We start from the raw sequence: 21849 nt of genomic DNA on the forward strand, positions 1-21849 counted from the left end.
ATAGCTCCTGAGGAGGGTACTCGGTCTGGTCTGTCCCTCTGGTGACAGTGAACATCCTTTTATGTTCCTGATGTGGGAAGAGGGGCAGCTTTCAGTCTTTTACCACAAAGTATGATGTTAGCTATGAGTTTTCCATAGATGCCCTTTATCCTATTGCCTTTCTTTTGTTTTTAAGATTTTATTTATTTATTCATGAGAGACACAGACAGAGAGGGGCAGAGATACAGGCAGAGGGAGAAGCAGGCTCCATGCAGGGAGCCCTATGGGGGACTCGATCCCGAAACTCCAGGATCACACCCTGAGCCACCCAGACATCCCAGTATCCTATTGCCCTTTATCCTATTCTTTGTTGAGTAATGTTATCCTGAAAAGATGTTGGATTTCATCAAATGCTTTTCTTGATTTCATCAAATGATTTTTTTTATTACATCTATTAAGATAGTCATGGGATTTTTTTTTTATTATTATTCTATTAGTATGGTATGTTATACTGGTTGATTTTCCTATGTTGAACCACCCTTGCACTCCTGGTCATTGTATGTTATCCGTTTATTTTTTTTAAGATTTTATTTATTCGGGATCCCTGGGTGGCACAGCGGTTTGGCACCTGCCTTTGGCCCAGGGCGAGATCCTGGAGACCGGGGATCGAGTCCCACGTCGGGCTCCCGGTGCATGGAGCCTGCTTCTCCCTCTGCCTGTGTCTCTGCCTCTCTCTCTCTGTGTGACTATCATAAATAAATAAATAAAATATTAAAAATATATATTTTATTTATTCATGAGAGACACACAGAGAGAAGCAGAGACACAGGCAGAGGGAGAAGTATGCTCCCTGCGGGGAGCCCGATGTGGGACTCGATCCTGGGACCCTGGAATCACGCCCTGAGCGGAAGGCAGACACTCAACTGCTGAGCCACCGAGGCATCCCCACTCTAGTCTTTATTATTCCTTTCTACTGCTGGTTTCAGGTTTAGTTTGTTCTTCTTTTTCTAGTTCCTTAAGGTATAATGTTAGGTTATTGATTTGAGATCGTTTTTCATGTACGTTTACAGTTCTAAATTTCCCTTGTAGCACTGCTTCTGCTCTATCTCGTAAATTTTGTTATGTTGTGTTTTTGTTTTCATGTGTTAGAGGTATTCTCTAACTTCTCTATGGCTGTTTTTTTTTTTTTTTAAGATTTATTTATTTATTTTTATTTATGATAGACACTGAGAGAGAGAGAAAGAGGCAGAGACACAGGAGGAGGGAGAAGCAGGCTCCATGCCGGGAGCCCGACGTGGGACTCGAACCCGGGACTCCAGGATCGCGCCCCGGGCCAAAGGCAGGCGCCAAACCGCTGAGCCACCCAGGGATCCCTCTATGGCTGTTTAACAATATATTGTTTAATTTCCAGGTATTTGTGAACTTTCTGGTTTTTCTTCAGTTATTTTCTAATTTCACTCCATTGTGTTCCAAGAACATACAAGATATGACTTCGATCTGTTTAAATTCAATGAGATTTATTTTGTGACCTGACTGTGGAGGCCGAGAAAATTAAGGCCATTCCACCTCAAGTTTAGCATTAGCACAAGTACAGCCATCTTAGGCCCCTGTGAATAAGAGCTGAACTTTACAGGAAAAACTGCAGAATGTCCTTGACAAGGAATCCCATATCACAAAGACAACAGAGCTCAGAATGCCCTCGGCAGGAAATCCCATATCAGATCTTAAGAAACTCCCCCACCCTGTCCCCCATATTGGAATGGAAAAATTCCTCCACCCCTTCTGAAATTCCCTAGACCAGCCCATAAAAAACCCAGCTGTAACCCACTTCGGGGTCCAAGCCCCTGCTCTGCTGTGTAGAGTATACTTGGACCCAAGCTCGAGCTTGTAAATAAACCCTCGTGTGTTTGCATCGGTGTCGGCTCCTTGGTGGTTTCTCGGATTCGCAATCTTGGGTGTGGAGATTACTAAAAAAATAAATAAATTTTAAAGAAAAAAAAATGCTACCTGGGTGGCTCAGCGATTGAGTGTTTGCCTTTGGCTCAGGTCGTGATCTGGGGGTTCTGGGATGGAGTCCCACATCAGGCTCTCTGTAGGGAGCCTGCTTCTCCCTCTGCCTGTCTGCCTGTCTCATGAATAAATAAATAAAATCTTAAAAAAAAAAAAAAAGAATGTGTATTCTGTGGTCATTGGGTGGAGAGTTCTGTGAATCTATCTGGGGAGTCCATTGGTTTAGAGCATCATTTGAGTCTATTTCCTCTATGACCTCTGCCTTGTTACATCCATTATTGAAAGTGGAGTATATGGAATAATATTCAGCCATTTAAAAAAATGAAACCTTGCCCTTTGCAGTGATGTGGGTGGAACGAGAGAATATGCTAAGGGAAATCAGTCAATCAGAGAAAGAATTATCATGTGATCTCACTCATATGTGGAGTTTAAGAAGCAAAACAGAGGATCATAGGGGAAGAGAGGCAAAAATAAAACAAGATGAAATCAGAGAGGGAGACAAACCTTAAGAGACTCTAAATCATAGGAAACAAAGTGAGGATTGCTGGAGGGGAGGGAGTGGGGGCTGGGGTAACTGGGTGAGGGGCATTAAGGAGGGCACGTGATGTGATGAGCACTGGGAGTTATATTAACACTGATGAATCATTGGCCTCTACCCCTGAAACAATAATACATTATATGCTAATTAATTGAATTTAAATAAAATTTAAATTTTTTAAAAAATAAATTGTTCTAGTAGTCACAAAAATAGAGCTACAAGAACAACTGTGATTCTGCTGTTTTAAACTTGTGAACATGGGGTGCCTGGGTGGCTTTGCTATCACAAGACCCTGAACATATCTTAAATATACCAACCTAATGGGTATGGTGTGGAGTGATATTTATAATTTATTATAACTTTAATTTTCATTTTTCTATGTTTAATAAGCTTCAGGGTTGTTGTTTTTTTTTTTTTAAGATTTTATTTATTTGACAGAGAGAGAGGGAGAGAGAGCCAGAGACCACAAGCAGGGCGAACAACAGAGGGAGAGGGAGAAGCAGACTCTGCACTGAGCAAGGAGCCTGATGTGAGGCTCGATCCCAGGACCCTGGGATCATGGCCTGAGCTGAAGGCAGACACTTAACCAGCTGAGCCACCCAAGTGCCCCAGTTTTAGGTTCTTTTTATGTGTTTTTGCTACTTGGTTCTCACCATCTGTGAACCGCCTGTTCATATCTTTAGTCCATTTTTCTATGGAGTCGTGCTTTTTTTTCTTACTGACTGCATAACCTAACGGAAGGAGAGTTCATCCACCCAACGAGCACCAAAGCCAGCAAGGGCCCCACTGAGTGTTTGCAAGAAACGAATAAAAAAGCTGTTTATGGGACGCCTGGGTGGCTCAGCAGTTGAGTGTCTGCCTTCAGCCCATGGCATGATTCTGGAGCCCAGGGATTGAGTCCCATATCAGGTTCCCTGAAAGGAGCCTGCTTCTCTCTCTGCCTATGTCTCTGTCTCTGTCTCTCTCTCTTTGTGTCTCTAATGAATAAATAAAATCTTGAAAAAGAGAAAGCTGTTTATGGGATTATTGCTAACCAGGAGAACAGAGAGCTAAGGCTCTAAAGACCCCAACTCCCTGAGGGTTTACAAACAGAGGATTCTCATTTCTTTCCTTTTCCATTTTTTTAAAATTCATTTTTAAATGGGCACCATGCCCAGGGTGGGGCCCCGAACTCACCCCCCCTGAGATCAAGAGTTGCCTGCTCTACTGACTGAGCCAGCCAGGTGCAGCAGAGTGAGGACTTTAAAAGGGTATAAATTGGGACCCCTGGGTGGCTCAGTGGTTGAGGTCTGCCTTTGGCTCAGGTCATGATCTCGGGGTCCTGGAATCCAGTCCAGCATCGGGCTCCCCGCAGGGAGCCTGCTTTTCCCTCTGCCTGTGTCTCTGCCTCTCTCTCTCTCTCTCTCTTTCTGTGTCTCTCATGAGTAAATAAAATCTTTTTTAAAAAAATATTTTATTTGAGAGAGTGAATGAGAGAAAGAGAGAGAGAGCACGAGCAGGAAGACAGGCAGAGGAAGAGAGAAGCAGACTCTCTACTAAGCTGAGAGCACGATGCTATGCTGGGCTCTACCCCAGGACCCAGGAATCATGACCTGAGCAGATGCTTAATTGACTGAGCCACCTAGGAACTCCTGGTCGATTTTTTAAGAAGATTGTATTATTTATTTATTTGAAAGACAGAGCATGAGAGGGAGGAGGAGCAGAGGCAGAGGAGCAGGCCGACTGCTGAGCCCAGATCCTGATGTGCTCAATCCTATGACACTGATATCACCATCTGAGCTGAAACCAGGACTTGGACACCCGAACAACTGAGCACCCTAACCCAGTTGATTTTTTTTTAAGATCTTTTATTTATTTGGGAGTGTGCAAACAAGTGTAGAGGGAGGAGGGATAGAGGGGGAGGGAGAGGGAGAGAACCTCCAGCACTGCACTGACTGCGGAGCCCAATGTAGGGCTCAATCTCATGACCCTGAGATCATGACATGAGTTGGATGCTAACCAACTGATCCACCCAGGCACCCCCAATTGATCTTTTTTTTTTTAATCTTTTTTTTTTTTAAAGTAAGCTCTGTGCCCAATGTGGGGCTCAAACTTCCAACCCAGAGATCAAGAGTTGCATGCTCCACTGAACTGACTTAACCAGCAAGACTCCCTTTATCATTTTTTTAAAGATATTGATTGATTTACTGATTCATTCATTCATTCATGAAAGACACAGAGAGAGAGAGAGGCAGAGGGAGAAGCAGGCCCCATGCAGGGAGCCGGACGTGGGACTCGATCCTGGGTCTCCAGGATCACACCCTGGGCTGAAGGCAGGCACCAAACCACTGAGCCACCCAGGGATTCCCCGCCCTTAATCATATTTAACCTTTAGTTTTAAAACTTTTTTTTGGAACCTGGGAGGACCCATGACCACCACACTCGCCCACACCAAACCCTATGCTCATACCAACTGTCCCAGACTCAGCAGCCATGGTGGTGATTGCAGTACTTTATTAGGCAAAGAAATGTAGTTGTTTTCAACATCTCCTCTAAGAAAGGAAGCTCAAAAGTGGTGAGCCAGCCAAGCCCTGCAGAAGTTCTGCTTCTATCTGAACTTCTGCAGCAACACACAGATCTTCTCCTTGACCATCGGATCCAGTGTTGAACAGTCCCACTCTGCCAACTTCATCAGCCGGTCATGGGCCTCCCAGAAGAGGCCAGAGCCAATGGCCAGCTCCACCCTCATGCGCCACTCAGCTAACCTGGAGCTATTGAGGAAGACATTATAGTTGCCTCCCATGGGCTATAGATAGATGAAGAAGAAGGAGTAGTCAGGCAGAAGGAGGGAGAGGGGGACCAGCCCTACCTATAGGTCCCTATAGCCTCAGGGGCTCTCCTAATCTGCCTCTACCAAGAGTGAGTCTGTGACCCACCCTACTCCCTGGCCTGGGCAAGGGGTCAGACATTATGTGATAGATGTGGGGTGGGGACTGGAAGATCAGAATCTCCAGGATTCTTGGCCACTGGTCTTGCTCCAAGGCTCCTAAATCCCTCTCTGAGGTGACACCTGGCCCAGATGGCTCCCACTTCAGCATGAAACCTTCCATGGGTCCTGCCTTCTTCTGGGAAATCCCTTATTCTCAGATGAAGGTGCAACGAATTCAGTTCTTTTTCCTCCGCATTGAACCTTCCTCTGTAATCAGGCTCAGGCCCTAGAGTGGGTGACCCAGCAGGTAGTCTAAGAAACATGCACCCAAAAAGCTTGGGGCCTCCAAAATGGGGTGGGTGTGGGTGAAATATAAGGGTTAGGGGTGAAATATAGGGGACTACACCACTTGGGCCAGAAACACTGGTTTTTCCTGGTGATGGTCTGCATTAAAATAGACACTTTACATACTGGCCACAGATTACGTTGGCCTCTCAGGACATTGGCCAGAGTCTGAACTGGCCATCTCGCACACCAGCCAGGTCAGAAATGGCCACCCTCCCCTGCGTGTAGAAACCACATAAATGCCCACACCTGGGTGTGCCCCCAAACACACAGTGGATGCCCCTCAGACTCAGAGCTGTGTCTGGAGCTCTAGAAAAGAAGCTCTCAGCCGGAAGGACACTTTGATGGCCTCTGTACACTTCCTGGAGACTCCAGACACTGGAGACTTCACCAGCCTATAATCAAAGCATGGCCCCAATGGTCGCAGAGGAATCTCACCTGTTCCCAGGCTCTGTCCATCACCCCATCCCACTCCACACCTGCATCATCTCCACCAGGGCCACCAGGTCAGCCAGTGAGATGTGATCCCCGGTGATGAACATCTTGTCCTGCAGAAACTTCTCCTCAAAAAGCTGCATGTTTGTCCTCACCTCTGTCAACATCTGTTCTGTCTTCTCGGCTGGAACCTCCTCACCTGTGATCCTTGGGATCAGCATCTGGCCAGGGTGGGAGATGGGAGGGAAGAGGAGGCTGCACTCTAATAATCCCATCTGAACCTCCGCTCTTCAGCACCCTTGTCTGCTGGAGAGGTGTTGGACAGAACCAAGGATGGAAAGTAGGTTCATTCCTTTTAGTGATTCTGGTTGGTAGAAGTCACCTGGGGCCACAATTCAGTGGGATTTTGAGATTCCTGCAGGGGCAGCCATGGTGGCCCAGGGGTTTGGCGCCACCTTCGGCCCCGGGCCTGATCCTAGAGACCCAGGATTGAGTCCCATGTCGGGCTCCCTGCACGGAGCCTGCTCCTCCCCCTGCCTGTGTCTCTGCCTCTCTCTCTCTCTCTCTCTCTGTGTGTGTGTGTGTCTGTCTGTCTGTCTGTCTGTCATGAATAAATAAATAAAATATTAAAAAGAGAGAGAGAGAGAGAGAGATCCCTGCGGGAAGGAATCCTGTAATTGGTTAGTGAGGTCTGTCTCAGGCATGAGATAAGCAGTAAAGGCACATACACCAGCTATGGGTCATCTTCAAATTTAGTGATCTCTGTGGGCCCTTCAGCTCTGATGTTTTCTAAGTCAGTGAAATTTCTTGAATCCTATTCTGGCTTGAGTAATACCAGCTTCTCCTGGGTGCCCTTCCCCTTGTTTTTACAAGGCTTTTTCATACCCAGTGGTTCATTCTATACTCCCATTAGCTCTAGAAATCTAGGCAGGCAGGAGATGGAGCCAAGGAAATGAGGCTCAGGAAAGGAGGGAGATCTCCTTGAACACCCCAGTAGTCAGCCCTAGCCTGGACCCACTCACCTTGATCCAGAGGATCCTGCTCATGGGCAGCTGAATGGCAGTGTGCTGCCAAGCCATGAACTCATCCACACGGGCGCGTGTGTGCAGGTCTGGTGGGTACCAGTGCGAGGGTGTGCTGTACTTGCGGCACAGGTAGAAAAGGATGGCCACGCTGCAGAGAGAGAAAGTCGGGGGGCACTGCTCTTTCCTTCTGTTACCCCACCACCCCAGTGTGGTCTGGGCCCAAGGCAGGGCCTCCAGCCAGAGATGGGCTCTGGGCACTGACATTTTTCTCGGGAAAGGATGAGCCCAAAGGATGCCAAGAAAAGCAGTCAGTCAACAGTCAGTAAGAGAAGACAGAGAGACTGACAGGGTGAATGGGAGTTGCTAGATGGCATCAGAAAGGGCAGTCTAGGTAGTGGGAAACATGTATGGGAATTCAGGGGTAAGAGGTAGCATGGCAGAGAAAAGAGAGTTGGGGGCAGCCCCGATGGCCCAGTAGTTTGGTGCCTGCCTTCAGCCCAGGGTGTGATCCTGGAGACCCAGGATCGAGTCCCACATCGGGCTCCCTGCATGGAGCCTGCTTCTCCCTCTGCCTGTGTCTCTGCCTCTCTCTCTGTGTGTCTCTCATGAATAGATAAACTAAAAAAAAAAAAAAAAAAAAAAAAGAGAGTTGGTGGATGTGACCAGAAGAAGGATGGGGAGAATGGTCAGAGACAGCTAGAGATACTGTGGAGGCCACACAGGGAGGCCCTTGGTGATGCGGGAGGCTATGGACTTAACCCTCAAGGTTCTGGTTATATAAGCAGGAGGATGAAAAAATCCACCTTGAATTTTAGAAATATCCCTTTGTCCTATAACTCAGTAGCAAGAAAACAAATAATCCAATCAAAAAAGGACAAAGAACTGGAGGAGACATTTTTTAAAGATGTCCAGATGGCCAGCAGACACATGAAAGGGTGCTCAACAACACTCATCAGCAGGAAAATGCAAATCAAAACCCGCAATGAGGGGACACCTGGGTGGCTCAGCAGTTAAGCCTCTGACTTCTGTTCAGGTCGTGATCCTGGGGTCCCAAGACTGAGTCTCACATCAGGCTCCCTCCATGGAGCCTGCTTCCCCCTCTGCCTATGTCTCTGCCTCTCTCTGTGTGTCTCTCATGAATAAATAAAATAAAATCTTAGAAGAAAAACAAAACCACAATGAGATATCACCTGTGAGAATGGCTGTCATCAAAAGGACAAGAAATAACAAATGTTGGCAAGGATACGGAGAAAAGGGAACCCTTGTGCACTGCTGATGGGAATGCAAACTGGTGGAGCCACTGTGGAAAATAACATGGAGGTGTCTACATAGAACCACTATATGATCCAGCAATTCCATTTCTGGATATTTATCTGAAGGAAACAAAAGCACTGTAACAAAAAGATATCGGCACCCTCATGTTCACTGCCACATTATTTAGAATAGCCAAGGTATGGAAACACTTAAGTGTCTATCAGTGGATGAAAGAATAAAGAAAATGTGGTGTAAATATACAATGGAATATTATTCAACCATAAAGAAGAAGGAAATCCTGCCAAGAAAGAAAAAAAAACCGCTCTGGTAGTGGGTGGAGGGGTTCTGAGGAGAGCAGAGGCCACGGGGGTATGGGGAGGGTACAGACTGGAGGCACCATTTGGAGGAGATGGTATTGCTTTTTGCTGGTGGGGGGCAGGAAAGGAGGAACTCAGGGTAGACACAGGTGTTTGAGGAATCTAGGATGTCTGGGGCCCTAGAGAGCCCTAAGCCAGAGTCTGATAGGACATCAAAGTTGAAGGTGCAGGTGCCTGCCCCACCTACCCTGCGCACACACCCCTCCCACCGCAGCCCCCAACACTGCCTGCGCAGTCAGCAAGTGAGAAGGGAGCAAAGATGGATGGGGAGAAAGGAAGGGAGGGAGCAGGTTGGGAGGGAGGAGGGAAGCCCCAAAGGTCCACCTCTCTAAGAAGGGGGGAGTTGTCAAGGAGGGAAATCCTAAATCTTAAACCATCTCAGTTCAACCCACAATAACCCTGTAAGATGGGTCCCTGTATGCTTACAATTGAGGAAACTGAGGCTGAGAAATATAACTCACTTACCAAAGACACACAGCCCATGAGTGACAGGATTGGGGTTTGACCCCAGCAGCCTGAGCCCGAGTCCGAGCCCAAGCCGGGGCACTGCTCTTGACCACCTGGTGTTGTGCACGACCTTGACCAGGACCAGGGGGTGGAGGGGATGGATGGAGTCAGGATGGAGTCAGGTCGGGAGGAGTGTGAATGGGCAGCAGAGGCAGGCAGAGGCTTGCCTCACTGGCCCAATGCCCCTCCCCAGTTTGCAACCTCTGGGAGCACTGTCCTTGGTGGCCAACCCCTGGGTCATGACTGCTCTGGGCAGACGTGTTGGTGGCTCCCAGTCCTGACTGGTTCCCCCAAGTTGTCTGTAGCTTGTGCCACTCTGAGCCCACAGCCCACTGCCACACTCAGTGTCTCTTTGTCCTGTGATTTGAGATCCCCACTGCTCATTCTCTGGCATCAGCCTTCCGGGCTCCCACACCGGGAGCACCAGGGCCAAGTAGGGCCCATCCACACCTCTGTATTTGCGAATGCCTCCTGCCACCCCTCCTGCCACCGTAGCAGATCAGAGCTTGCTGTGCCTGCAGGAGCCCCATCTTCTGGGGACAGGTACCCCGGCTAGCATCACAGTTCCTGGCCTTCTGTCTGCCTAGCACCTCCTCCCCAACTTTTCTCATGAGGACCTGCTCTGTCATCTTTAATCCAGTGATTCTGGCGAGAGTGACTGGCAGTCAGGGGCCCCAGTGTGCCTGCCAGTGAGTGGCCCACAGGCAGGAAGGGGACTCAGACTAGGCCCATGCATGCCCTTCTTTGGGAACTTCAGATACCCTGAGAAGGAGAGGCTGATCCTTTTCCAGACAGACAGACAGGGAGATGGCCAAAGGAGAGATCTGGTACTGAAGTACCAGATTCCCCTGGCTGGGGGGAGTGGGCGGCGAGGGTCACTGGAGAAGACCTCTGAGGGAGGAGCGGATTTACCAGACATGGAGAGCATATAGTTCCGAGATCCAGGCTGGGGAGCTAGGCCCACCAGGTGAGAACACAGAGCCAAGAGAAGGCAGAGAGGAGGAGCCCTGGCACTAAAGTTGGGGCCTTGCTCTGGAGAGAACACCGAGGGTGCAAGGGTGCGGCGGGACGATCATTTGCTAAAGACATAAGGGTGCGTGATTTGTGAATCCATGTGGCCAGTTCAGTAGGAACGCTGCCAGCTTGGACGGAGGGGGACAGAAATGAAGTGAAATGAAGGGGAGTGAAATGAAGGAAGGCTGCTGGGCTTCTGTGACAATGGCCGACAGAGCTATCCAACTGCAAACTTGGGTTAGCCTTCAAGAAGAGGGAAGGGGGGGTACCTGGGTGGCTCAGCGATTGAGCATCTGCCTTTGGCTCAGGTCAGGATCCCAGGGTCCTGGGATGGAATCCTGTATCGGGCTCCCTGCATGGAGCCTGCTTCTCCCTCTGCCTATGTCTCTGCCTCTCTCTCTGTGTTTCTCATGAATAAATAAATTGTCTTAAAAAAAGAAAAGAAAAGAAAAGAAAAGAAAAGAAAAGAAAAGAAAAGAAAAGAAAAGAAAAGGAAAGAAAAGAAAAGAAAAGAAGAAAAGAAAAGAAAAGAAGAAAAGAAAAGAAAAGAAAAGAAAAGAAAAGAAAAGAAAAGAAAAGAAAGGAAAGAAAAGAGAAGGGAAGAGTGACCCAGAAGGAGGTTCAGAGGCCAGTAGGGCTGCCCTGCCACTAGTGGGCCTGGAGTGGGGCAGTGCAGGTGGGAGTTGAGCTTCATCCTCCCTGGTTCCAGAGTGTGGGGCCACCACCCTATGGGCCCAGGGGACAGAGCATGGAGCCAAAAGGATGATTCTCAAGCCTTAAAATCTAAAGTGATTTACCCTGCTGGGTTCCAGACTTGCTTGGAATGTATGAGATTCTCCCCCCTTCCTATTTCTGTTTGGGAATGGGAATATCCACCCTGTGCATGTTCCTCCATTGCATATATTTTTTTAAGATTTTACTTATTTATTTGACAGAAAGAGAGAGAGAGCACAAGCAGGAGGAGAGGCAGAGGGAGAAGCAGGCTTCCCATCAAGCAGGGAACTGGACATGGGGCTTGATCCCAGGACTGTGGGATCAGAACTTGAGCAGAAGGCAGACACCCAACTGACTGAGCCACCGAGGTGCCCCTCCTTGTATTTTTTTTATTATCATTTTAAAGTAATTTCTACAATACCCAACATGGGGCTTGAACTCAAGACCCTGAGATCAAGAGTCACATGCTTCACCACCTGAGTCAACCCAGCGCCCCTCCCCATAGTATTTTGGAAGCAGGACAACTCCTTATCTGGTTTCAGAGGTTCACAGAGAGAGTGGAACTTTGCCCCAGGATGAATCATACCCTGGGAACGCCTGGGAGCTCAGCGGTTGAGGATCTGCCTTTGGCTCAGGATGTGGTCCGGGGTCCTGGGATCAAGTCTCACATTGGGCTCCCTGCATAGAGCCTGCTTCTCCTTCTGCCTGTGTCTCTGCCTCTCTCTGTGTGTGTGTGTCTCTCATGAATAAATAAACAAAATTATTTTTAAAAAAATCATGGGGATCCCTGGGTGGCTCAGCGGTTTAGCTCCTGCCTTTGGCCCAGAGCGTGATCCTGGAGTCCAGGGATCGAGTCCCACGTTGGGCTCCCTGCATGGGGCCTGCTTCTCCCTCTACCTGTGTCTCTGCCTCTCTCTCTGTGTGTCGCATGAATAAATAAATAAAATCTTAAAAAAAAAAAAAAGACAATACATTTCTGTTGTTCTAAGTCATTCAGTCGGTGATAATTTGTGACCACAGCCCTAGGAAAATAATCCAGGCCCTGGGCCAGCAGAGGTCCTGTGGTCCACTTAGACGACATACTTCAAAATTATGACATCACCTCTGAAACAGTCTGAAAAACAGTCAACCTCAAATCTTACCAAACTTCTACTTCCAATGACCAATTTACAGGAAACGAAAGGACAGGAAAACCATGTAAACATGACACCATAAGAATACAATCAGCAAAAACTCAGATTGTGGGAAATTCCACAAGAGGAAGGACTCGGATTCTTCAACCACAGCAAAAATGCAAAGGCAAGGGGTGCCTGGCAGGTTCAGTTGGCTGAGCATGTCCCTCTTGATCTCAGGGTCCTGTAGGTATGGAGACTATAAAAAAAATGCCAAGGCAAGAGAGGTGGGTCATGGAAGGGGCTATAGAAGGAAAGAGACCCAAGAGACAGATCACCAGTTGCAATACTTGGCAGTTTTTTGGAGTGGGATTGAAATGCACGAGCTACAAGCTATATATGAGATAGAGACTTTTTTTTTTATAGACTTTTTTTATATAAGTAATTTTCTTTTCTTTTTTTAAAAATATTTTATTTATGTTTTTGACACAAAGAGAACACAAGCAGAGGAGCAGGAGAGGGAGAAGCAGTCTACCTGCTGAGCAGGGAGCCCAATTCAGGGCTCAATCCCAGGACCCTGAGATTATGACCTGAGCTGAAGGCAAACACTTAACTGACTGAGCCACCCAGGGCCCCTAATCAAAGACTTTTGAACAAGATAATGCTTGAAATCCAGGCGTTATTGTTAATTTTACAAGGTGTCATCATGGTATTGTGGTGATGCTTTTTTTTTTTTAAGATTTTATTTATTTATTCATGAGGGACACAGAGAGAGACAGAGACACAGGCAGAGGGAGAACCAGGCTCCATGCAGGGAGCCCGAAGTGGGACTCGATCCCAAGACCCCTGTGTCATGACCTGAGCCAAAGGCAGACCAACCACTGAGCCACCCAGGCATCACAATGATGCTTAAAAATATTTATTTGTTTGTTTGTTTGTTTGTTTTTTTGAGAGAGAGTGTGTGCGAGCAGGCAGGGAGGGGCAGAGGGAGAGGGAGAGAGAGAATCCCAAGCAGACTCCATACTAGTGCAGAGCCCGAGGTGGGGCTCAATCTTACAACCTTGAGATTATGTTCTGAGCTAAAATCAAGAGGCAGACACTTAACCTACTGAGCCACCCAGGTGCCCCTGATGTTTGTTTGTTTGTTTTCAAAGAGCCCTTATCTCTTAAAAGTATTTTCCTAAACGTTTATGGATGAAACGATGGGTGGTTGGCAGACAGGGGAATAGAGCGGGTTACAGGTGATGTAAAATGGGCTCCCCAAGTGGACCAATGTTGGAATTGGGTGATGGGTACCATGTGGAGTTTGTTATACTCCTCATTAATTAGTTTATTCTACTTTGATATATATATATTTTTTTCATAGTAAATAAAAAATAAGCACTAGCATGAATCTCCTAGGAGGAGCAGAGATAGATGGTGGGAGTGGGGACCTCTGGGGAAGACTTACCTTTCAGATAAGATAAATTTTCCATCTTTGAGGCTGGGTAGCTTCTTCAGGGGGTTGATCTCTATGTATTCCTTGCTGTGGTGGTGACCTGAGAGGGACAGGAAAGGTCTGAGGGTGCTGGGACTCCAGGGAAGAGAGAACCAGGTCTCCCAGAGGCAGAAATGCCTTCCTCCCTATTTTCTCTAGGAGGAAAAACAGTCCCAGAGGAATACCATGGCTAACTTCAGGTCCAAGGGCCAGTCAGTGACAAAACAGGGATTAGGATCAAGACTCCTGACCCCATCCCAGGCTCGGTGACCAGGACACCCCGTTGGCTCACAGGAGTCAGAGCCCTCCAGCCCCCACTCCCAGCTCTGGGCCTGAAGCCACAGCCCATGAATCAGCAGAACCGCTGGAGGCCCGGGTCCCACCCCCACTCCTATAGATCCCTCTAAAAGGGGCGAGGCAGCCAGGAGCCCCAGCCGCAGCACACAGCTGGAATCCAAGAGAGAACCTCTCAAGGGCAATCAGTCTATGGGGAGTTTTGTTTTATTGTTGTGTTTTGGGTTTTTATCTCCTCAAGGTCACTACTTTACATTTTTAACATTTTAAAATTTAAATTCAATTAATTAATGTATTATATATTATTAGTTTCAGAGGTAGAGGTCAGTGATTCATCAGTATTACATAACACCCAGTGCTTATCACATCACGGGCCTTCCTTAGTGCCCATCACCCAGTTATCCCATCCCCCACCGCCTGCCTCCCTTCCAGTGACCCTCAGTTTTGTTTCCTATGATTTAGAGTCTCTTACGGTTTGTCTCCTTCTCTGATTTCTTTTTTTTTTTTTTTAATTTTATTTATTTATTCATGAGAGACACACACAGAGAGAGAGGCAGAGACACAGACAGGGGGAGAAGCAGGCTCCATGCAGGGAGCCCGATGCGGGACTTGATCTGGGGACTCCAGGATCACGACCTGAGCCAAAGGCAGATGCACAACCCCTGAGCCACCCAGGCATCCCTCCCTCTCTGATTTCATCTTGTTTTTTTTTTTTTTTTCCTCTTGTCCTCTATGATCCTCTGTTTTGTTTCTTTTTTGTTTTCTGTTTTGTTTCTTAAATTCCACATATGAGTGAGATCATATGATAATTCTTTCTCTGATTGACTTATTTCGCTCAGCCTAATACCCTCTACTCCATCCATGTCATTGCAAATGGGAAGACTTCATTTTTTTGATAGCTGAGTGATATTCCATTGTATATATATAGCACATCTTCTTTATCCTTTACCTGTTGACGGACATCTGTGCCCTTTCCATAGTTTGGCTATTGCGGAGATTGCTGCTATATACATTGGGGTGCAGGTGGCCCTTCAGATCACTACATTTGTATCTTTGAGGTAAATACCTACTAGTAGAATTGCTGGGTCATAGAGTAGCTCAATTTTCAACTTTTTAAGGAAACTTGTTTTGTTTTAAGTAAGCTCTGCTCAACGTGGACTTGAACTCAGTTTTTCTTATTTTTCTTTTTTAAAGTAACCTCTCTGCTCAACATTAGCCTCAACTCACAACCCTGAGATCAAAAGTCCACACACTAGCAACTGAGCCAGCCAAGTGTCCCAATCTATTGGGAGTTTTAACCCTTCCGCAGCCAGCTGCCTCCAGTTGGAAACATTTCTGGTCTGGGTTCCCACCTCATTTCAGAGCGCCTGGTCTCCTCCACTATGTTCTAGAGACTTCTGCTTCTGCAACCTGAGCCTTTACGAATCCCCTCGATGCTTGGGATAGCATTGGAGGCCAGCACCCTGCACCTCACTCAGGGTCTGTGTTACCCTAAGCAGGTATGGACCAAAGCAATGGTCTTGACTCAGGTTTGGATGACCACACACTTCTGCGACCTTTGTCAACTGATCAGAGGTGCTCCAGCTAACAAGATGTTACCCTCTCGCGAGAAAAAGCCAAACGCACTGGATGGGAGACCAGAGGACACTCGGCAGCTCTGCCTTCCACTTTACCTTATAAGAGTCTGTTCCTTCCGTTGGGAAACATTTCTTCCCCTGTGGACTTAAGGAGGTGGAGTCTCCTCTGCATCTCAGCTTAGAGACACCCTGACCCTGTGCCCTGCCCCGCTCCAGGGCCAGACCTATGCAGGGCAGCAGGAGGTGCCTACCTTTCAGCAGATCCACAAACTGGAAGTCAAAGGGGATGCTGTTCTTCTTGGCAAAGATATAGACAGCACGGCAGGATGCTGACAGGAGGTCCAGATAGAGCTCCAGGCCCATGTTGAGACACACGTTGGGCACCCCCACCAGCCACAGCTGCCACACTCTGAACCTGGGCCTAGATGCAACCTAAACCCCTGGCCCTGGCCCTGGCCCTGTGCCTATCAACCTTCTCCAACCCAAGCCCAGAACCCCACATTCTAGAACTTCTTGTTTCACTTGGTATTGTCATGGGGCCAGGAAGCCAGGAATTCTCACAGCAGCAGGGGTTCTGGGAAGACTCAGGAGTAGACTAGAGGGGCAGCCCGGGTGGCCCAGCGGTTTAGCGCCGCCTTCAGCCCAGGGCCTGATCCCGGAGACCCTGGTTCAAGTCCAACTTGAGCTCTCTGCGTGGAGCCTGCTTCTTCCTCTGCCTGTGTCTCTGCCTCTCTGTGTCTCTTGTGAATAAATAAATAAAATTAAAAAAAAAAAAAAAAAAGGAGTAGACTAGAGAGAGGTCCCTGGCTTAGGGACAGGAGGCATGGGCCACCTGCAGCCCTGCCCTACCCCTCCCTCTTGGTGCATGTGCATGCCTGCGGCCTGTGTAAGAAGGACTTACACATGGGAATTCTCAGGGCCAGAACTTCATTGCAGAATGCAACCCAAGGGGCTCTGCAGGGTCCAGAATGAGGATGGGGCAATGAGAACCAACCACGGAGGGTTTCAGAAGTAGGGATTGGGGGTAGGTATAGGTCAGTCTAGCCTAGACTGTAGCAAGGAAAGCATTGAACAGGAGCCTGGGGAACAGCCAGGGCACTGCGGACAATGCCACCATGCAGAGAAGCCCAGAAACTTCTGGCCTGGCTTGGCACTGGCAGTGGCAAGTGGAACTCAGCACCTGGCAACTCTGGAGGGTAACTGGACACTCGGGGAGGCCTTGGGGCTGCTCACTCTCAGCTGTGTCATCACGGAAGATCTCTTGGCCCTCTAGATTCTGCTCAGAAGTGGGGCTAAATGAGGCCGGAGACAAGCAGAGGACACACAGCACGTTTATTGCGGGCAGGAGAGCGCAGGGGAGCAGGCCCCGTTGTCGCATCCCTCTCAGCCGAGCCTCTCCAGCAGCCGATGCACCAGCTCCTGGGCCAGCTTGGGGTCACGCTGGGCGTCTCGGGGGTCCCGAGGCTGTAGCACAAGCTTGTGGGCCTCCTGGACGAGCTCAGGGCCCAGAGCTGCCTCCACTCGGGCTCGCCATGCTGCCAGCCGGGGCCAGTCTCGGAAGAGGTCACAGCCAACGGCAGTAGGCTGGGGAGACAGGGTAGCCGGAGCAGGGGGCTCAGCCCAGGACCCAGAGTCCCCCTCAGGGGGCAAGCAGGCAAGAGAGGCTCACCTGCATCAGCTCCGTGAATGCCATCAGATCTGCCAGGGAGACCTGCTCGGTGGCCAGGAAGGGCTTGGCAGCCAGGACCTCCTGATCCAGGTGCTGCAGAGCTGGTCTCAGCTTGCCCATCAGCCGATCTAGCCGCTCCTGGTCCACAGGCTGACCCGAGAAATGGGGCAGGAGGGACTGGGCCGGGGACAATAAGAGGCAGCTTACCCCGGGCTCCTCCGAATGTCCCAGGCACCTGGCCATCCCTCCTTGGCCACCAGCCCTCCCTCCTAGCGACACCCCCGGGCTCTGTATTCAGAAGGATTCTGAGGAGTGGATCAGACACAGGAGAAGAAGCCTGTGATCACGGATGCCCACTTGGGATGGGGTGGGCGGCTTGTATGCCCACCGGTTCCTTCCGGCCTGGGGGCTCCAGCTCCTGCCCAGGCCCGCACGGTAGGGCAGGGCGGCTCACCTTGCACAGGTAGACATTGGTAGCAGGCAGCTGGACGGCGGTGTGTTGCCACGCCAGGTACTCGTCCACACGGGCCCGGGCCTGCAGCTCAGGAGGGTACCAGTGCTCCGCCGTCTGGTACTTGCGGCTCAAGTAGAGAAGGATGGCCACGCTGTGGACCCGGGGGGTGGGGGGTGGGGGGCGTCAGAGATCTCCCACCCTCAGCTCCAGGCAGGCTCCCACAAGCAGGGTGATTTGACAGCGTTTCTCTCCAAGGCCACCTCCAGGGGAGGAAGTCCCCATCCCCTCATCCGCAACCCCCATCCCCCTCCAGTTGCCCCCCCCAACTGCTCCATTCCTCATATGCTCCCCCCGTCAGCCCACATTGCCACCCCCCTCCCTACCATTACCCCAGCCAGCTCTCTGCCTCCAGGCCCAGCTCGCTGGCATCAGGGTCTTACTGAGCAGGAAGGGGGGGGAAGGCGGCCTGCCATGGATGCCCTGCCCAAGGGGTCTCCAAGTTCCCTCCCAGGCCATTGCCTGGAGCCTGGAGGAGGGGATGGAGGAGGACCCCCTTTCTTGGTTCCCCGCCCCCAACCCTGGGCTTCTGGTACTTCGAGACCAGTTTCTGTTCTCAGGCAAGTTCCAGGAGGGGGGGGTGTCATGTGACTCCCCCATTTTACAGAGGAGAAACCTGGGGCATGGAGTTCTGTGACCTGTCCAGGCCGAGAGCAAGGATGCGAGGAGCTGGGATTCACAGCCCAGGGCAAATCGGGGGCTCTCAGGTCCCTGGCCCCTGTGGCTGCAAGGCCAGGTCTGCGACATCTGGGGAGGGCCAGCCTCGAGCTTGGGTCTTCCTGACTGGCTCCAGCCCCTTAGTCCAGCCCCCTGCCTCCAAGCTGGGTGAGCTAAAAGGAGGAAGTGGGGGCCTCAGGTTTCTGCTTTCCTCCCTCCTGCTCCCCCAGCCCTGAGGCCTCTGCAGACCCCAGGACCCCATTACCTCTCCGCCAGCAGGAAGTCCCCATCTCTGAGGGCAGGTACCTTCCCCAGAGGGTTCACCTTCAGGAATTCAGGCTTCAGGTGCTCCCCTGAGGGGTGGAGACCATGAGTGGCTCAGCAAGAGTTCGGGCCCCTGGACACCCCCTCCACGGAGCCCAGGCTAGTCAAGGCTCACCCCGGCCTAGCTCCACGGGCCGCAGCTGGAAGGGAATGCCATTTTTCAGGGCGAAAATGTAGATGGCACGACAGGGGGGTGAGTACAGGTCCAGAAACAGCTCCGGCGGCATGGCTGCACCTCCGGCTGCCCTCACCTTCTCCACTCAGGCCTGCGTCCAGGGCTTGGTTCGGCCCCTCCAAAACGGGGCCTGAAGAAATTCGCTAGCCTCGCTAAAACCTACTTCCTCTGAGCTACGTACGAGCTGGGCGCCCTGCCAAGCCTCCCCACCTCCTGGCCTCTGTGGAATGGAGGCGGGCTGGGCCCCCTGCCAAGCCTCCCCACCTCCTGGCCTCTGTGGAACGGAGCCGGGCTGGGCACCCTCAGCCTCGCTGTGCCCCTTCACCCAGTGTGGCCACACTCCCCAGCCTTGTCCATTTGACTCTTGGCCTTCCTCTTGGACTGTCCTGTGTACTTCCAGAACCCAAGTCTTGAGAGGCTGAGGGCTGGGCTGCAGGTAAGGCCTCCATGGGCCCAGAGAACAGTCATGGGTGGGTTGGGAGTTGGGAGCTGGGGCTTAGCACCCACCCGGGCACACGCTAGCAGGGTGGGTCATGGAGCAGGTAACAACCAGAGCAGACCTGAGCCATGGACTCCCAGGAAGCTGCCTCAGCCTCATTCTGTGACCTGAGGAGGTCAGAGCCACTCCCTGGCTTTCTTGACCCATGCATGACCCATTGTCATGCCTTCCCCACTTCACAGGAATTGAAGTCTTCCAGGCAGGACTTTTAGGGACAAATTCCATCCTCTACAAACACACATACTCATAGGACATGTGACTTGGGCAGGGTTGTCCCTACCCTTGGTTTCAAGGACAGTTTGTGGCCTGGCCCGGCTAGTGAAGACCCCGTAACCCTTGGCCACTCTGACTGAACCAGGTGGTCCTAGGGCTGGGGCAGGAAGTTCTGGGAAGGAGGGACTGGGACAAGGCACAAAGCTGACCCCTGCTGAGGCCCATGTCCTTCCCAAGGAGAGGCTGGAGAAGGAGCACAGCTCAGACTCTTCCCCAGTGGAGAGGTAGGGTGGGCCCGGGCCACCCCCAGGAGCCAGGCTGTCCAGAGCCAGCCTTCCTGGAGCCCAGACAGAAGGGAGGGAAGCCAGGCAGGTCAGCAAGCCTCAGACTCGGCCTGCCCAGAGCCATCAGTGAGCCCAGCACCCCAGGAACTATAACTCAAGCCTGCACAGAGATCCCCCAAGCCAGCTGGGTTTACCACATTGGACGGGGGCCACTGCCATGGGGTAAAGGGGAGGAGTGAGAGAGGGGACGGATAGACAGAGGGAGAATAACCTGGAAGCAGGCTGGGAAGACAGAGGGAAGAGGGCAGCAAGGAACTCATATCTTCATTTACCCATTCATTTATTCATCTAGCAGAGAGTGAGACTCAGAAACAGAACAAAAACAGTGGAGGGAGAAGAACAACGGTAGGGGACCAGAGAGGAGACTTTCTTATGTCTCCCAGCCTCCAAGCAGGACCTATAATGTCCTCTGTGGGGTCCCCAGGAGGGATTGACAGCCTGCACCAGGACCTTGGGACGAGGTTGAGGGTCCCGGCACAACCCTGCACCCAGGATACCCTCCATTCACTCTTGCCATGCCACCTGCATGACCACCCTTCCCAACACAGCATGGTCCTGGGGTTCATGGGCAGGCCAGTACTGAGGCTTTGATTCTGGGGTCACCAGCACAGGAGGCAGGGAGAGCCAGGTCATGGACCCCACCTGAGACCTAAGGCTGCCACAGGACCTGAGGGAAGTCAGGGAGGGATCCCACCTACCCCCTTCCAGGGGCAGGCAAGAGGTGGGGGTGGGAGGGTTCTCCATCTGTTGAACAGAGATGGCACCCCCCGCGCCCCCTAGGCAGGGTCAGTGGAGGGAGGCTGGGCTACTGTTCTGAGCTAGTGGCTTCTTCAGCACCATAAGGTCCGCCAACATCACCTGGACTGGAGACCAAAGCTCTGCCTCAGAAACTGGTCTGTCCCTGTTCCTGGCCAGCTTCTTCCTGGGCACCTGCATACACATGAGCAGAACCAGCACCTGTTGGGTGGGGGAAGGGGGGGCTCAGTCTGCAAGCCTCCACTCTCCAGCACCTTGGCCCTGCTCTCACCTGTCATATTCCCTGATCACTCACCTCACCTGGGTCCATACGGGCATGCCCAAGGTGTCCTGGGCACCATCATCAGGCCAGCTCGAGCCCTCATTCACGTGGTCATGGGCCTACAGGCAAGATGGCATTGGTGGGCCACCATGTGGTGTTTGCAGGCAGGGAGGGGGCAGTGGACTTGAGGACCTGGTACCCAGCCATTCCCACTGCCCTCAGAGCCTGCAGGCCCCTAGCAGAAGTCTCTGCCATTGATAGGTTCCCCTTCGTGCTGTCCTTGTCCCAGCCATCCTGCTCCATGCCCCCATCCAGCGGTTGGGTAATGCCCCTAGCTGGTCACATACCTGGGCAATGACAGTTCCTGGGAACTAACCCCTCAGCATGGCTCCAGAGCCCGGTGCTCATCTCGCCGTAGTGACCTTGGCCTGCCAGCATGCCCTTCACCATGCCCGGCTACTGGAAAGCCCCAAACACATTCCACCTCCTGCTTCCAGCATTAATTCAAGCCCTTACCTCTGCCAAGACCAATTCGGGATTCGAGGTCACTTCCAGAATTTCTTCTGTCTCTCCTCCTGGCAGGCAACCTGAGGATCCTGCTGCCCCCCACCTTTGATGGTACCCAGCGTGGCTAGTCTAGCTGTGGCCACCGTCCAGGACATAGTTCTCACTGACACTGAACTCAGAGTGACTCTTCAACTCTACTTTCATTTACTTCTGATATTTTATTGCAACGTCTGTTGAAAGCAAAACCATCCAATTGTGAACAAAATGTAGCTGGTGTGGTTCTAGAAGGCACAGGCTGCCTCCAGCCTCAACCCTCTGGGGAAAGATGAAAAAGGTGCAGGAAAGCAAGCAAGTGTGAGGACTCTC

The 21849-nt window shown here is 50.9% G+C and overlaps 2 protein-coding genes across 3 annotated transcripts; both read right to left on the reverse strand.

Moving 5' to 3' along the window:
• Positions 1-4998: 4998 nt before the first annotated feature.
• On the reverse strand, positions 4999-16079 carry LOC486404 (glutathione S-transferase theta-4). Of its 2 annotated transcripts, XM_038575812.1 has the most exons (6): positions 15818-16079; positions 13669-13756; positions 7238-7388; positions 6260-6436; positions 6030-6175; positions 4999-5277 (listed from the first exon to the last, which is right to left on the reverse strand). In XM_038575812.1, exons 1-6 carry the CDS (start codon positions 15927-15929, stop codon positions 5115-5117), a joined length of 837 nt encoding a protein of 278 aa, XP_038431740.1. In that variant the 5' UTR covers positions 15930-16079; the 3' UTR covers positions 4999-5114. The 2 variants fall into 2 exon arrangements, with proteins under 2 accessions (XP_038431740.1, XP_038431741.1); XM_038575813.1 differs by lacking the exon at positions 6030-6175 and having other exon boundaries at positions 5115-5312; positions 15818-15929.
• An 801-nt stretch (positions 16080-16880) lies between these two features.
• LOC119877610 (glutathione S-transferase theta-1-like) lies at positions 16881-19112 on the reverse strand. Its single transcript, XM_038575814.1, has 5 exons — positions 18843-19112; positions 18669-18756; positions 17690-17840; positions 17236-17412; positions 16881-17150 (listed from the first exon to the last, which is right to left on the reverse strand). Exons 1-5 carry the CDS (start codon positions 18952-18954, stop codon positions 16950-16952), a joined length of 729 nt encoding a protein of 242 aa, XP_038431742.1. The 5' UTR covers positions 18955-19112; the 3' UTR covers positions 16881-16949.
• Between the last annotated feature and the right edge of the window lie 2737 nt (positions 19113-21849).

This window comes from Canis lupus, chromosome 26, assembly GCF_011100685.1.
Source record: "Canis lupus familiaris isolate Mischka breed German Shepherd chromosome 26, alternate assembly UU_Cfam_GSD_1.0, whole genome shotgun sequence".
Lineage (NCBI taxonomy): Eukaryota > Metazoa > Chordata > Mammalia > Carnivora > Canidae > Canis > Canis lupus.